This window comes from Garra rufa, chromosome 25, assembly GCF_049309525.1.
Source record: "Garra rufa chromosome 25, GarRuf1.0, whole genome shotgun sequence".
NCBI lineage: Eukaryota > Metazoa > Chordata > Actinopteri > Cypriniformes > Cyprinidae > Garra > Garra rufa.
The window spans coordinates 18,754,038-18,771,799 of record NC_133385.1 but is presented as its reverse complement, the minus strand read 5'-3'; the positions used below and the strand labels follow the sequence as shown (position 1 = coordinate 18,771,799).

The 17,762-nt window shown below is 38.8% G+C and overlaps 1 protein-coding gene across 1 annotated transcript in view; it reads left to right on the top strand.

Moving 5' to 3' along the window:
• Positions 1-1,551, top strand: part of ndufa9a (NADH:ubiquinone oxidoreductase subunit A9a) — a 5,069-nt gene extending 3,518 nt beyond the window's left edge. Inside the window, exons 5-8 of the mRNA XM_073831619.1 lie at positions 3-71; positions 181-276; positions 782-848; positions 1,281-1,551. Coding sequence (XP_073687720.1) covers positions 3-71; positions 181-276; positions 782-848; positions 1,281-1,451 — 403 coding nt within the window. The 3' untranslated portion in view covers positions 1,452-1,551. The remainder of the gene's footprint in view (positions 1-2; positions 72-180; positions 277-781; positions 849-1,280) is intronic.
• The last annotated feature ends 16,211 nt before the right edge of the window (positions 1,552-17,762 follow it).

The following is a 17,762-nucleotide window of genomic DNA, read 5'->3' as shown; positions in this document are numbered from 1 at the left end:
GATGTGGCCAAAGCCATCGTCAATGCCATCAAAGACCCCGATGCTAATGGGAAAACATATGCATTAGTTGGGTAAGAACTCTCTCAATTTGTCTTTCATTGTCGTCTTTTTTTGGAAAATCACTTTTTAATTTATGATTTCTTGTGTCTTAAATATGGAAATGAATTTCTTGCTCCACAGGCCAAACCGCTATCTACTTCATGACTTGGTGGAGTACATATATGCGCTGTCCCACAGGCCGTATTTGGCTTACCCTTTACCTCGCCCTCTCTATCAGTAAGCATTTCCTAAAAAATCAATTTGCATTCACATCTCAAAGGTAAAGTATGCTACTAGTGTCACCTAAAGAGGGTTTCTGCAGGTTTTATGAAGGTACATTTTAGGAGTTTCAATGACCCTTTTAAGACCAATCAAAGAAAATGTAAGGGATAAATTGGAACTATAGTCAAACCAACATTTATTCAGACACCTTCAAAATCTCTCACATTATCAGTTTATATGCTATAGTTTAGAAAATGGATTTAAAATATAACAAGAACTTGAAGAGTTAAACTGTCAGAACAAATTCATTTTGATAATGTCAGATAAGAAAGGTATGTAACAAACATATTGAAAACATATTAAAAATTATATCTGGTGTCTGAATAATTTTTAGTTTGACTGTATATAATATAATACTTTAATATGGTCTCTAAATGTAAAAGTTTTTTGTTTGTTTTTTACATAAGTTACCTTTGGCTTTGGCAGCCACATATATTACATTTGTGTTTTCTGCTTTTAGCCTCATCGCAAGATTTTTTGAGATGAACCCTTTTGAGCCCTGGACGACCCGTGATAAAGTTGACCGTGTATGTATTTCAGAGCATTACAAAATTACACATTTTCCTCTGGTTTCACAGACAAGGCTTAAGGCTAGTCCCAGACTAAAATGCATGTTTGAGCTGTCTAACCAAAAATATCTTGCTAAAATATGTCAGTGCCACTGTTCTGTCTCAAGATGCACACCTGTAACGTTTTCTTCTAAGGCATTTTAATAAAAGCTGCTTAAATGTCTTAATTTAAGGGTGCTTTCATACTAGCACTTTTGGTGCGCACCCGGGTTCGATTGACGTCAGAGTTCAGCATGTTTGAGCAATCGAACTCTGGTTCGGACCAGGAAATCGAACCAAGTGTGAAAGCACCCTAAAGCCTAGTCCTGGCTTAAGCTAAGCCCCGTCTGTGAAACCAGGCCTTAGTATGTAGTCAAGAACATAACAAATAGTTGAAACCCTCGTTTGTAGTTTCACACAACAGACATGAAGTATCCTGACCTACCAGGACTGGAGGATTTGGGCATCATACCTTCCTCCATTGAGCAGAAGGCCATTGAAACCTTGCGTCGCCATCGCCGTTACCGCTACCTGGACGCTGAGATTGGAGAGACCAAGCCTGCCAAAACAGTCAGCTATTAAACAAGTGGCATTCGCTCCTGTGTCCAGTCAGATCTCTGCTGGTCCTCATGTGTTGTCTAGTTTCACTTTTTTCTGTACATAAATAAAGATATTCAACGTATAGCCTTGGTGCATTTTTGTTTTAATTTATTTATTTATTTTGATGCATTCAGAGTGTGCTGCATATTAAATAAGTTATGAGAGGGACCTGTTTTTTTGAGTATAATGTTTTGTGAAAAATAAGAGTGCAAGAGTTTATACCTCGTAAAAAGACTTGTATGCAAAATCGTAGGTGATTTACTTGTTCTTTAGGAATTGGCATTAATCACATGACTAGTGTTGGCTAATGTTGAAAAGTGAATGTCATGTTATGTGGACAATACTTTAGAAATGAAACTTGGATGTATTTTAGTGTAGTCAATGTGCAGCTTGTATAGGAGTATAGATTTACTGTCCTCTGAAAATAACTCAACATACAACCATTATTGTCAATATAGCTGGCAACAAAAGTGAGTACATCCTAAGTAATAACAGCAGTATGTTGTTTACCATGCAAAGCCACATGTCCTATTCATTATGTTTATGTTTTTATCAGCTTGACAGGTCCATACAAAGTTGTGTATCTTGTATTAGAGCAGTTAAAATTAGGTGCTTTAAGTACAATTCTCTCATACTGAGCACTGGATGTTCAACATGGCATCTCATGGCAATGAACTCTCTGAGGATTTGATAATTAGAATTGTTGCTCTCCACAAAGACAGCCAAGGCTATTAGAGGTTAAGTTACACCCTGAAATCCGAGTTACACTTCAGTGGTCAGGGTCATACAGAGGTTTTCCAAGCTTGGTGTCCAGCATGTATGGCAATGCTCTGGTGAGGAGTACCAAGAAAACTGTCTTGTCTACAGTCAAGTATGGTGATGGTCTGGGGCTGCATGAGAGCTGCTGGTACTGGGGAGTTGCAGTTCTTTGAGGGAAACATGGATTCCATTATGTACTGTACATTCTGAAGCAGAACATGATGCCTTCCCTCCAGAAACTAGGCCGAACGGCAGTTTTCCAACATAATGACAACTGCCTTCCTGAGGAAGCTGAAGGTGAAGGTGATGGAGTGGCCAAGTATGTCTCCAGACCTGAACCCTATTAAGAACCTGTGGGGCATCCTCAAGCCTAAGATGGAGAAGCACCATGTGTCTAATGTCCAGCAGCTTGTGATGTCATTACAGAGAGTTGAAGAAGATCCCAGCAACAACCTGTGAAGCTCTGGTCAATTCCATGCCCAGGATGATTTAGGCAGTGCCAAATAACAGTGGTGCTAACACAATATATTGACATTATAGACAAGTTCACTTAGGGTGTACTTACTTTTGTTGGCCAGCTATTTTGACAATAATGGCTGTATGTTGGGTAATTTTCAGGGGACATTAAATCTATACAAGCTGCACATTGACTACTCAAAAATATATCCAAGTTCCATTTCTATAGTATTGTCCCTTGAGAAGATATACTAAAATGGTTGCTGAAATGTGAGGGGTGTACTCACTTTTGTGAGATACTGTATGTGCAGCTACTTAGTAATATTATTATAAATCATAATCATTTCTATTGTTATGCTGATAATTCTCGGTTATGTATTTCATATTTAGGATATTTTCCAAAATGTCATTTGTGTGGAAATATTATGAAGTCTGTAATAGGACATTAACAAAGGCCAGAGATGTTGAAGACAAACGCAATGAGGAAAAAATACTGGCAAAGCAAGCTCACTGTTCACGATGTGTGAAATATTGAAAGAAAATCCATAAAGTTTAATTGGGGGGCGTTTATATGAATGTGTCTCTGAGGGGAACTCAGAAAAACTTAGGTGGTATTTTCTTTTCATCTTGCCACTGTATTATCCATATTAAAGTATTTAGGCAAAGTGCTGCTTTGTTTACAGCAGTAACCAGGGAAACACTGTATTGCTGCTGTTCCATAAGCACCACCTGCTGTCAGAGAGGGAATTTGTGCTATATATATATGTATATAACTGTTCTGTCTCGCGGAGGAGCTAATTTGTGTGCATATGTGTGAAACACGCATAGGAAAAAAAGAACGACAGAAAGAACGGCTCCCCCCCAGCCGCGACTCGGCTCCCATCGTTCATGTTTATGAGCCGTTCAAAAGAATCGGTTCGTTCGCGAACGTCACAAACTCTACTTTCTGTCATTCACTTCGACGTTGTGTCGAATGTATGACACTAGGGGTCACTCTCCTCCATCAAGGAATGAGGGTTACCATATGTGAGACCGAGACGTTCCCATTCTGTCATTTACTTTGACGTTGTGTCGAATGTATGACACTAGGGGTCACTCTCCTCCATCAAGTAATGAGGGTTACCATATGTGACCGAGACGTTCCCATTCTGTCATTTACTTTGACGTTGTGTCGAATGTATGACACTAGGGGTCACTCTCCTCCATCAAGTAATGAGGGTTACCATATGTGAGACCGAGACGTTCCCATTCTGTCATTTACTTTGACGTTGTGTCAAATGTATGACACTAGGGGTCACTCTCCTCCATCAAGGAATGAGGGTTACCATATGTGAGACCGAGACGTTCCCATTCTGTCATTTACTTTGACGTTGTGTCGAATGTATGACACTAGGGGTCACTCTCCTCCATCAAGTAATGAGGGTTACCATATGTGACCGAGACGTTCCCATTCTGTCATTTACTTCGACGTTGTGTCGAATTTATGACATGAGGGGTCGCTCTCCTCTTTCAGGGAACGATGGTTACCATAGGTAACTGAGAAGTTCCCTTTCTGTCGTTCACTTTGACGTTGTGTCGAATGTATGACACTAGGGGTTACTCTCCTCCATCAAGGAATGAGGGTTACCATAAGTGACCGAGAAGTTACCATTCTGTCATTTACTTTGACGTTGTGTTGAATGTATGACACTAGGGGTCACTCTACTCCATCAGGGAACTAGGGTTACCATATGTGACCGAGACGTTCCCATTCTGTCATTTACTTTGACGTTGTGTCAAATGTATGACACTAGGGGTCACTCTCCTCCATCAAGGAATGAGGGTTACCATATGTGACCGAGACGTTCCCATTCTGTCATTTACTTTGACGTTGTGTCGAATGTATGACACTAGGGGTCACTCTCCTCCATCAAGGAATGAGGGTTACCATATGTGACCGAGACGTTCCCATTCTGTCATTTACTTTGACGTTGTGTCGAATGTATGACACTAGGGGTCACTCTCCTCCATCAAGGAATGAGGGTTACCATATGTGACCGAGACGTTCCCATTCTGTCATTTACTTTGACGTTGTGTCGAATGTATGACACTAGGGGTCACTCTCCTCCATCAAGGAATGAGGGTTACCATATGTGACCGAGACGTTCCCATTCTGTCATTTACTTTGACGTTGTGTCGAATGTATGACACTAGGGGTCACTCTCCTCTATCAAGGAATGAGGGTTACCATATGTGACAGAGACGTTCCCATTCTGTCATTTACTTTGACGTTGTGTCGAATGTATGACACTAGGGGTCACTCTCCTCCATCGAGGAATGAGGGTTACCATATGTGAGACCGAGACGTTCCCATTCTGTCATTTACTTTGACGTTGTGTCGAATGTATGACACTAGGGGCAGGGCCAGATTAACACTTTGTTGTACCCTGGGCAACAATATTTAAGGGCCCCATCATCACGACCCCAGGATCACTATAATATGGTCAAATATAGAATATACTACTACTGTAATATACAGTAAATATACTCAATACTTCAAATCCTAACTGTCATCATATTTTGATTTACAAATATTTAAATGCTCATAGAACTACAAATGCACTACTATGTCCCCTATCAAAGATATTCACTCACATATGATGCTATGAAAACAAAACACATCAGCATCTGTACAGTATAATCTGGTAAAATTGACCCACTACATTGAGAGGGAGGGAAGTATCCTCCATTTTCACAAAAAAATGAATAGCTAAGCAACCACTTTCAAACCATTTGCCAGTAGCCAACGTTACTTTTTTTCCCGGTACTTTAGCCTACTTTGTGTAAAAACGAAAACATTTATTTCAGTGAAAAATAAGTCCAAAACTCTCTATTTTAATATTTTGAACAATCTTTTGCTTTTTTTTTATTTTTTTATGTGTTTTAATTTTTCTGATAATCAAATGAAAGCATAAACATTTATTTATTTTTAATCAAATGAAAAATAAACCCTTTTAATTTTTGGCAAACAAACAGAGGTTTACTGTTAAAATCAATACATGGAAGAAAAATTATATTCAGTTTAAAACGTTTAAATAATAATTGTAGTATTTTTTTTCTACAATTAAGTGGTTAATCTTGTTGTAATATTTATTTTTTATCATATATATTGTTTTATGTAAATTATTTAAATAGGAATATATAAACACCTACATTATACTGTACAAAAGGAATACAAGACTAATATTGTTGTTACATGTTGAACCGTACTTTTATTTTGACAGGTTGCCGTGAAGTTTCTGTGTGTACAGTATGATATGATGCTAGTTTTCTTAAATGAAACGGTAAAAGTGACACTCACAGCAGTTTTGGAGATTGAGTTTATCTGTTCATGTGAGGTGCAAATGCAAAAAATTACCGTGAGCGTCACGCGTACTTCAGTATGCGCGTAGTAAAAAAAAAAAAACCGCGTCTCCACCATTCATATTAAAACGGTCTTTTTGCATTTCAGTTTTCACAGACACTAGTCCATATCGCGATTTGAATTAAGTGACAGACCAACTTTTGATTTATTAACCCAAAAATCGACGAATTCCCTTTCTGTTGATTACTTCGACGTTTGTCAGATTTATGACACAAGGGGTCGCTGTTCTCCGTCAGGGAACGAGGGTTACCATACGTAACCGAGACATACCCTTTCTGTCGATTACTACTCGATTACTGCTGTGTCGAATTTATGACACTAGGGGTTGCTCTCCTCCGTCAGGGAACGAGGGTTACATACGTAATCATGACGTTTCCTTTCCGTCGATTACTTCGACGGTGTGTCTAATTTATGACACTAGGGGTCGCTCTCCTCCATCAGGGAATGAGGGTTACCATACGTAACCAAATGTTCCCTTTCTGTCATTCACTTCGACGTTGTGTCGAATGTATGACACTAGGGGTCACTCTCCTCCATCAGGGAACGAGGGTTACCATACCTCACTAAGGTGTTCCCTTTATTTCATTTACTTCGACGCTGTGTCGAATTTATGACACTAGGGGTCACTCTCCTCCATCATGGAACGAGGATTACCATACATAACCGAGAAGTTCCCTTTCTGTCGTTCACTTCGACGTTGTGTCAAATGTATGACACTAGGGGTCGCTTTGTAACCCTCCATCAGGGAATGAGGGTTACCATACGTAACCGGGACATTCCCTTTCTGTCGTTCACTTCGACGTTGTGTCAAATTTACAACATTAGGGCTCCCAAGAGCGACGTCTCCGTTCCCTCCATCAGGGAACTAGGGTTATCATAAGTAGCAAAGATGTTTTTTATTCCCCATTGTTTGTTTTTGTTTTTAGTATAAAGTCAGTTTTTCAAAAGATAAGTCTTCATATGTTTGGATGTCAAGTAAATTCATCTTGATTTAAGGATGTTTAGATTAGTATTAGAAACCAAACAAGAAATTATGAGGAAGATTTTACATTTTTTGCACTGGGTTAAGAGAATGTATTTTGACAAAAATCAAACAAACTTCACCTTTACTCTGACAATTTACAGAAGTTTACTTTGGCTTTGGTAGCCAGATATATTATCCTTGTGTTTTCTGCTTTTAGTCTCATCACAAGATTTTTTGAGATTAACTCTTTTGAGCCCTGGACAACCCGTAATAAAGTCAACCACGTTGGGGTTTCTGAGCTTTACAAAATAATACATTGAGTATGTCATCAAGAACATAAGTAGTTAAAACCCTCATTTGTAGTTCCACACAAAGGACATAAAGTACCCCGGCCTTCCAGGACTGGAGGATTTGGGCATCATACCTTCCTCCATTGAGCAGAAGGCCACTGGATGCTGAGATCGGTCAGAAACAGTCAGCTATTAAACAAGGTTTAGGGGCAGGAAGGAACCATGGGCATTCACCTCAGACGTGGTATTAAAGACGTAGTTCACTTTCAGAACAACAATTTACAGATAATTTACTCACCCCCTTGTCATCCAAGATATTTATGTCTTTTTTTCTTCAGTCGTCAAGAAATTATATTTTTTGAGATAAACATATCTGGAAATTTCTCCATATAATGGACTTAAATGGTGCCCCGATTTTTCAATCTTCAAAATGCCGTTTAAATGCAGTTTAAATGTGGCTTCAAATGGCTTTAAACGATCCCAGCCGACAAAGAAGGGTCTTGTCAATCGAAACGTTCTGTCATTTTCTTAGAAAAATATATTTTTACATACCTTTTAAGCACTGAAACTCGTCCAGCACTCGGGCTTGTAGTGCGCGTTCTCAAATCCACATAAGTTACTACGTCCACTGTGCTCTGTAACGCAGCGAATGCTTGGAGCAGTCCCATCACCGGACTCGCTGATTGTTTGTAACAGTGGAACAGATATGGTCCAGTCGTGACAGCACTGAGATTCCTGCTCTGTTGGAAATGGCTGGCATTTTCCACACTTGCACCACCATCTCATCTCGTTTGAACGCGGTCTGCCCGAGGCTTGTGTCATCGCCGCCCCCGCTCCCGTATTCTCTCTCTGACAGAGTTCATCGTCGGTGTATTCCGGCTCAAAAAGGTAGGAAACGGTGAAAAACTCCATCTCATGTGCTCCTCCAGCTTCAAAGTCATCCGACATCGTTGTACTTTATGTTGTACCTTGTTACTGAAGAGTATTTGATTGCGTTGCACTTCTCTCTTCTCGCTTCGCTTTGTAAACACTGGGTCTGTAGTTTCGCATACGTCACGAGTGACGTTTCGACTTCAGTACGTACAGTCGGGAACGCGCACTACAAGCCCTAGTGCTGGACGAGTTTCAGTGCTTAAAAGGTATATAAAAATATATTTTTATAAGAAAATGACAGAACGTTTCAGTAGACAAGACCCTTCTTTGTCGGCTAGGATCGTTTACAGCCATTTGAAGCTGCATTTAAACTGCATTTAAACGGCATTTTGAAGATTCAAAAATCGGGGCACCATTTAAGTCCATTATATGGAGACATTTCCAGAAATGTTTATCTCAAAAAACATAATTTCTTGACGACTGAAGAAAAAAAGACATAAACATCTTGGATGACAAGGGGGTGAGTAAATTATCTGTAAATTGTTGTTCTGAAAGTGAACTACTCCTTTAAGGGTGGAGGAGAGCAATGTACATTCACTCCCCCACCTACATTTCCAGTACTGAGACTAAAACCTGCAAACGTTGGGTCACAAGTCAGACTCTGTAATCATTAAGACCACCTCCAACATGCTGAGTAGACCTGAGCATCTAATCAGAGTTCTTACTCAAACAGAAATCAAATTTCACATTACAAAAACTGTCTTCTTTCACCTTATAAAAATATCACCAAGCTGTGGAACATGTTCTCTGTTTCTGATTCAGAAAAGCTACTTCATGCATTCATACCTTCACTGCACTACTATAGATTGTTGTCCTGGATCCTAAATAAACAAAATGCAGCTGCTGGGGTTCTTACCAGAAGAAAATATGATCATACAGCCCCAATTTTATCATCTTTATAGACGTTTTTCCTGAACGCGGAAATAAGTCCGAATCTTAACCGAAAGAATGCTTTGCATTTCCGGTCTCCATTGTTTCTAGTCAAATTAGGGTAGTTGATAGTTGATAATCTAATGTTAAACTTATTAAAATGTTTTTAAATAGCACATAGCTCCATAGCGCCATCACTTTGCAATGTCGCAATGACCGTCATTTGTCAGTGCCTCACTTTAATGAGTGTGTATGACACGGAGCTGCAGATGTTAGCTACATTAAAAACACATGGACGCTATTTGAATGGGTTCCTATGGAGACCGGAACAGAAAAGCATTCAATCTGACGTTAGAATTCGTAATGGCGACGCTCATCGTTTACTCAGGAAAGAAAGGAAAGGGAAGAAAGAAAGGAGGTGAAGTGAGGCCAAGTATGGTGACCCATACTAGGAATTTGTGCTCTGCATTTAACCCAACCCACACACAGTAGTGAACACACACACACACACACCGTGAACACACACCCGGAGCAGTGGGCAGCCATTGCTGCGGCGCCCGGGGAGCAGTTGGGGGGAACGGTGCCTTGCTCAAGGGACTCACCTCAGTCGTGGTATTGAGGGTGGAGAGAGTGCTGGTTATTCACCTTCCCCACCTACAATCCCTGCCAGACCTGAGACTCGAACCCGCAACCTTTGTGTTACAAGTCCGACTCTCTAACCATTAGGCCACGGCTGCCCCCCAAAAAAAGGTCTATACTGGCATTGCAAATCATTGCTGCTTGCTAGCCAAATAAGTAATTACCTAATCAGTGATTACTTGAACCACTCCCATACCTTAAAAACCAAAGTGAACTACTCCTTTGCTGACAGTCAACTTAAAGAACCAGCGAGTTGTATACCTTCTGGGGATTTTTCTTGTAACGGCACAAAGACATTTTGAAAATGAGGATAGCTGCAAGAGTCGTTGTGTTAGTTACTGGTGTTGTAATTTACAATCTTGTGAACATGTCATTTATCAGGTCAGAAGAGCCACAGGTTCTTTTGAAACTGAAAGTAATGGAAGATCTAATTGAGTGTGTGCCACGAACAACCGTATAAGTCCAAAAAAAATAATAATAATAAAAAATGAGATAACCATGTGACATTAATTGTATGTGTGAACTTTGTATACAGAAACAGTTTGGGGATATTTTCGCGCGACCAAGAGTCCGCATTTTAAATGTTAAAATAGCGTCACGCGGAAAAACCGTTTATGTCGACAAAGAAGAATGGAGATGCCGCTTGCTGTCATGTCCGCTTCGGACATTAAAAGGCAAAACCTCGGCAAAAAAAGAGAGAGCCGACATGACCAAATGGAAGGACAGAGTAAGGAAGGCTTTGAGGGATGCTGGAAAACCATATTTGACTCGAAGAGGAGAACAAAAACCAGGGAAAAATCCACCGAAAGAGGTGAGTGGAAGAACCGTATATGTGATGTGATCTCTCGCTCTCTCTCAGAAAAAAATCCTTTATTACGGTTGTAAAAAAAAATCTTTTAAATTTGTTTCAATGAATTTACTGAAGTTCATTTAGTTTTCTTAGGTTTAGACAAGCAGCTAGTCCTAATTTTGTAACCACAAAATTAAAAATGGGAACTAAACAGGGCCGTCGTTAGGAATTATGGGCCCTGTGCACTAAATTTACTATTGGGGCCCCCTCAAAATCAGTCATATGGTGTGGGGGTTGCGATCGCAAAATCACATTCAGTAACTATTCTAATCATTACCAATGCTGTGTAATGGGTGTGACAAGCTTTAGAATAAGCTGGTTATGCTACATGCCCTGTTGGGTTAGCTACATGCCGCATGGTTATAGGTTGTGGGACTGCAACTTGTTGTCTTTACATAACCTGCTCTGAAACATTTTCCAGTTTCCAGGATTGTTTACCTCAGGTACTTTCTTCTTCTCAATGCATACTCTTTTAATGAAAGGTATGGAATTGTTGAGTGAGAAGCACAAAACGTACATTTTTGTATTTTTTTTATTAATGCTGAAATTTACATATTGGACGTATTATACCAATGCAGTTTACGGGAAATATTTATGAATCTTTTATATCTTTAAGATATTTGCAAGGATCCTACAAGGACTAGAGAGACTCATTGCTTGGGCTAGAATGAGTTTTAAGCCCTCCAAGTCAAGGTCCATGATGCTGAAGAAGGGGAAAGTGGTTGACAAGTTCTATTTTTCCATCTCAGGAACTGTCATCCCAACCATCACGGAGCAACCTCTCAAGAGTTTAGGGAAGCTCTTTGACTCCAGCCTGAAAGACTCTGCTGCCATCCAGAAGTCCAATGAAGAACTTGGAGCTTGGCTTGCCAAGGTTGACAAGTCCAGTCTGCCTGGTAGATTTAAAGCCTGGATCTACCAGCACTCCATTCTGCCCAGAGTCTTGTGGCCCCTGCTGGTCTATGCAGTCCCAGTGACAACAGTTGAGTCCCTAGAAAGGAAGATCAGTGGCTTTCTTCCGAAGTGGCTGGGACTTCCACGCAGTCTCACTCCAGGAAGAGGTTCGAGCAGGTGTGGAGGAAGAGCGAGTGAGCAGAGCGGTGGGACTCCGGCAGCAGGGAGCGTGGACTAGGTGGGAGAGTACACTGCAGCGCAGGATTACTTGGACAAACATCTTGCAGGGAGATTTTCATCGGGTCCGTTTCCTGGTACAAGCTGTCTGAGAGCTTAGCCTCAGCCATCAGCACCAGCAAGCACCATCATGCTCCAAAAAAGGCAGTCCCCTTCGTTAAAGCTGGAGAGAAACCCCGGGCGCGCCCACAATTAACAACAGGCCTCCTCCACAAAGCCTCGGACTGGCAGCTGCAGGTCGACCTGGGAAAACAACTGAGGTTTCCTCAGCACATTGTAACAACAAGTCTCCGCCCAGACATGATAATTACCTCTGAGGTTTCAAAACAGCTAATCATGCTGGAACTTATGGTGCCCTGGGAAGAGCGTATTGAGGAAGCCAATGAGAGGAAACGTGCTAAGTACCAGGAACTGATGGAGGAGTGTAGGGAGAGAGGCTGGAGAACCATCTATGAGCCCATAGAAGTTGACTGTGGAGGCTTTGCAGGACGTTCATTGTGCAAAGCCCTCAGTCGCTTGGGCGTTACAGGGGTGGCAAGGAAAAGGGCCATTCGATCCGCAAGTGAAGCTGCAGAGAAGGCCACAAGGTGGCTTTGGATAAAGATAAAAATATTGCCATATTTGATTTGATAAATTAAGTTTACAGTTAGTTTGCATGTAATGATTTGATTTAAGTAGTAGAACATATGCATTTTCCACATTGTTAGGAGTCCCTCAATCATGGGTATCCTTGTTACTGATAATCAATTCCTGGCTCTAAAGTTTTGCATATGAAAACTTGATAAATAAATTTTTGTCAATATCTGATATTTAATTAACATATCAGGTGTGCCTCTGCGGTGGGAGTATTGAAGTGGTACCATGTTCAAAAATCACGCACATTGAAAGAGCACACAAGCCATATTCACCAGATCTCAGCAAACACTTGATTCGAAATGTCCTGAGAGTGGCTGAAATCTGGATGGATGAGTATAAATCAAATGTGAATATTGCCTGGAATCTCCATTTAAAGGTAAGAGAAATTGTAAACAGTGTTTTAAGGTTAGCACAAGATAAGCTAAATATTAAAAGTCTTGTTTATAGCTAATAATTTCATTATTACCCTGGACCTGTTTTTTTTTTTTTCTAGGATCATGAGATTGATATTGGTGATGTGACTGAAAGAAAACAGTTACGAGAGAAACTCAAATGTAAGCCTTTCTAATGGTATCTGGAAAATGTATATCCTCACCTAGACAGATGGGAAGACATAATTGGTTATGGTGCGGTAAGAAACAAAGATCCTTAAAGTCTTCAGACATTCAAAACTCCAAAGAAAAGAATATTAAAGTTTACTAGATAGTTGGTCCATCTTAACTATTTATCTCTGAACTGCTGCTGTTTTGTTTTCATGACAGCTGAAGAATAACCTTAAAGAAAAAGTCTGTATTGATCAAGGACCTGTTCCTGGAAGTGTACCTATTCTGTACGGGTGTCATTACTATAAACCTCAGGTACTGAATTTGAATGTAAACCTTTGCTTTGAGTAGCTGCATCCAAGAAACACTCTTCATTTGACTGTGTCTTACAGTATTCTTATTACAATTGTAAAGGAGAGATCTAGATTGGAGGCATTAAATCTCACACATATAACTCTAACCATTGTCTAATGGATCCTGGTAGTGGAAATACACCGGCGTTACATGACTGTAGAAATGCCAAGGAGAAAGGATTGAGTATATACTGGGACTTTTCTCAGGTAGGGTCCTGCTGTGTATTTTAATTGTTTATTAATTTTCATGGAATATTTCACACCACATTTCTTAGCATATGTAGTTATTCTGTATTATCATATATATGATTACAAGTATCATTTGAACATTTAAATAATCTGTAAAAAAAAAAAAAAAAAAAAAAAAAAAAATCCAATTATCGTATTTTTAGAGAAATGAAATAAGAAACAGAAAGACAAAGCGATGTCTTGAGATCGGCCAAGGAAAGAATTCTGACTATCGTCTCATTTTGCAAACTTGCACAGGACAAAACTGGACAATACAACATGTTGTCAAAGACTTTTAAAATATATTTAAAACTTTGTAAACTGTAATCTCTATCTTTTGCTAACTATCATACACGCATTCACGAGAGAGTGGCGTTTCAGTGGATGATATGGATATTTTTCTTACACAAACACATTGATTCACCTGTGTGTTGTTCGAATAGAGCAACCATTTGTGTTGTTTTATTTTCTCCCTTTCATACTCATTTATTCATTCATTTATTTATAATTATCTATTAATCATATAATCATTTATAATTATCATTTAATCATTTATATACTCATTTTGTTGATTCAATCATTGATCAGTCATTTTATATTTTATATCATTTTTCCATAGTTTAATCTTATAATTTCAAAGGAATTGTCTTCAAGAGTAAGAGGTTAAGGTAAGGTTTGTAATGTCACAGGACAATGTTGTGAAGCAGTCATTTTTCTTTGGTTTGGTATAACAACACTTTTTGGAGTTGTGCTGCAGACAAGGTCTGAGCAATGAAACAAGTTTATTCAATAAACTCTTTAGGTTACTCAGACATTACTTTGTCTCCTGCTTTCTGCTCTTCCAGATCTGCCTTCTGGGCTGGATATTTCCTGACAGGATCCAACATCTGGAGTTGGATCTAATATTCCTGACTCGATCTAACATTTTTGGTGTTGTTGGTGCAATCTTGAGCATTAATATAATCTGTGAAAATTAGTTTCTAGGTTTATGTTGTATTTTTGAGGACATGCCATAAGAAACAAACACAACCTGGTGTTTTGAAATTGGCCAAAAAAAAAAAAAAAAATCGCACTATTATTACAAAACTAGACAATGACAAGTCCTTAAAGGAACACTCCACTTTTTTGGGAAATAGGCTCATTCTCCAACTCCCCCCAAGTTAATAAGTTGAGTTTTACCATTTTGAAATCCATTCAGCCGTTCTCCTGTTCTGGCGATATCACTTTTAGCAAAGCTTAGCATAGATCATTGAATCCTATGAGACCAATATAGAGAGTTTCTATATGTGTCCTATTTAAAACTTGACACTTCTGCAGTTATATCATGTACTAAGACCAGCGGAAAATGTAAAGATGTGATTTTCTACGCTGATAAGATTAGGAACTACACTCCCATTCTGGTGTAATAGTCAAGGAAGTTTGCTGCCATAACATGGCCAAAGCAGGCACAGTAATTTCACGCAGCACAAAGTGACCAACTGTATGCACAGTGAGCATTCCTCATTGGAAGTTACCTAGCTGGTAACTAATTTCAGGCGCTGTGTGATATTACTGCACCTGCTGCGTCTATATTACGACAGCAAATTTCCTTGACTATTACGCCGGAATGGGAGTGTAGTTCCTAATCTTATCGGCCTAGAAAATCGCAGCTTTACATTAGTGTTAATTTCGTCAGACGAGACGAGACGAAATATGTTCGTCAACGACCTTTTTTTTCATGACTAAGACGAGACGATGACAAGACTGCGCCACTGTCCAAAAACGCTGACTAAGACTAAATTAACATGCATTATTGTTGACGAAAAAAGACGAGACGAACATGTTTTGCATAAAATAAAAACTAAGATAAAATCTCTCTTCATTTTCGTCTACAATCGTCTCTGCTTTTTCATCAGCTGTTACGGCTTTAAAATATTCAAACTGCTTGGCGCGCTGGCTGGCGCTGAGCCAGAGACGGACGAGCTCTGAGCTTGTCATATAATCACAACTATGCAGTGTTTTTAACCACATAACGCTTATTTAAGGTTTCAGACATTTAAATACACATAAGTACTAGTAAAAGGAGACATTTAGAGTTTGTAAAATACACACACAGGTCTATGGAAGCAGCAAATAACAATCTATTCAAATATAATTTGCCGATGTGTTTTATTCATATCACTTACATATAGGCTTAGTAACTAAAAGGTTCACTCTATTCCTCTTCTAGTTCACCAGCCACTTACTTGCATGTATTTCGGGAGAAACGGATGAATGTATATGTGCTGTAAATACGGCTGACAGGACTCTCTGAACGGCAGCGCAAACAAACATGGCGGCGCCCATCTCACTTTACAGATTACGATCCAGATCATTTATATAGGGTTTTAAACGACGAAACATACTAATTCACACATATTTGTGAATCGGAATATTAGATCATGGCATGGTAAGCAAGTGTGTGAGTATTCTGGATAAAAAAGGAAAAACGAAATAAAAGCGATCTATCTGTCATACAGTGAGTGTTATTGTGTCTGTGTTGTGTCATGTGACAAGCTTGATGCGTCGCCATGGAAACAATAAGGGCGAACGTTCTAAAATAACGGTCGCTTAAAAAAAACTCACTCTCAGGGGTCCGCTAGAATATTTTAAACTCACCACTGAAAGGGTTAATCATTTGTGAATGTGTCTCCTAAATCAGAAATTGAAAACCAGACACGTTTAACATTTGCATTCAACAAAAATCATTCAACAAGTGTATTTTGTCAGGTAATTATGACATTTAACCAATGTTTGAGATATGTGAAACACTTTTTTTACTGAAATGTGTATCAGTAATAATCTCAGTAATAATGTGTTATTTAAAAAAAAGACTACAATTTTTTGACTAAACCTAGACTAAAATATATTGAGTTCTTTTTTGACTAAAACTAGACTAAAATTAAAAGACTTTTAGTCGACTAAAACTTGACTAAGATACCTTGAGTTTTCTTTTGACTAAAACTAGACTAAAATGACGAGACTTTTAGTCGACTAAAACTTGACTAACAAAAAAAGATATGTGAATGACTAAATATGACTAAAACTAACAAGGACATTTGGCACAAGACTAAGACTAAGACTAAATTAAAAATAGGTGACGAAATTAACACTACTTTACATTTTCCGCCGGTCTTAGTACACGATATAACTGCAGAAGAGTGAAGTTTCAAATAGGACAAATATCTAAACTTGTTGGTCATTTCTGAACGCGATGCTATTGGTTTCATAGGATTCAATGATCTATGCTAAGCTATGCTAAAAGTGATATGTGAGTAAGTAATTAATTAAGTAAGTAATGTGGGGTGTGGCCAAGTACGCTGTCTGTCCCATACTCGGAATTTATGATTTCCTGTGTCTGAAACAATATGGAAATTCATTTCTTGCTTTTAATGCCATGGGTTACGAGAATATATTTTGACAAAAAATCATACAAAACACCTTTAACCAGACAATTTACAGAAGTTTACTTTTGCTTTGGCAGCCACATATGTGACTGGATCTCAAATTTGAATAAATAAGCTTTCCATTGATGTATGGTTTGTTAGGATAGGAAACTATTTGAAAATCTGGAATCTGGGGGTGCAAAGAAATCAAAATATTGAGAAAATCACCTTTAAAGTTGTCCAAATGAAGTTCTTAGCCATGTAAATTAATAATCAGAAAATTTATATATTTATGGCAGGAAATGTACAAAATATCTCTATGGAACATGATCTTAATATCCTAAATATTTTTGGCATTAAAAAAAATCGATCATTTTGACCTATACCATGTATTGTTGGCAAATATACTGGTTCTGTGGTCCATATACATTATCCTTGTGTTTTCTGCTTTTAGCCTCATGGCAAGATTTTTTTTAGCAGAATGCTTTTGGGCCTTGGACAACATGTGATTAAGTTGACCGGGTATGTGTTTCAGAGCATTACAAATGACTACATTCAGGTTCAGATTTACTAACAGCTTGCACATTCTTAAAAATAAAAGTGCTTTACGATGCCATAGAAGAACCCTTTTTGTCTAAATGGTTCCATAAAGAACCTTACCATCTGAAGAACCTTACTGTTTCACAAAAGGTTCTTTGTGGCGAAAGAAGGTTCTTCAGATTATAAAAAAGGTAAGAAAGAAATGGTTCTTTAAAGTAACTTTGAATGAATGGTTCTTTGTGGAACCAAAAATGGTTCTTCCTTTCAGACGCAAAATTTATGGGAGGAGAGTCTT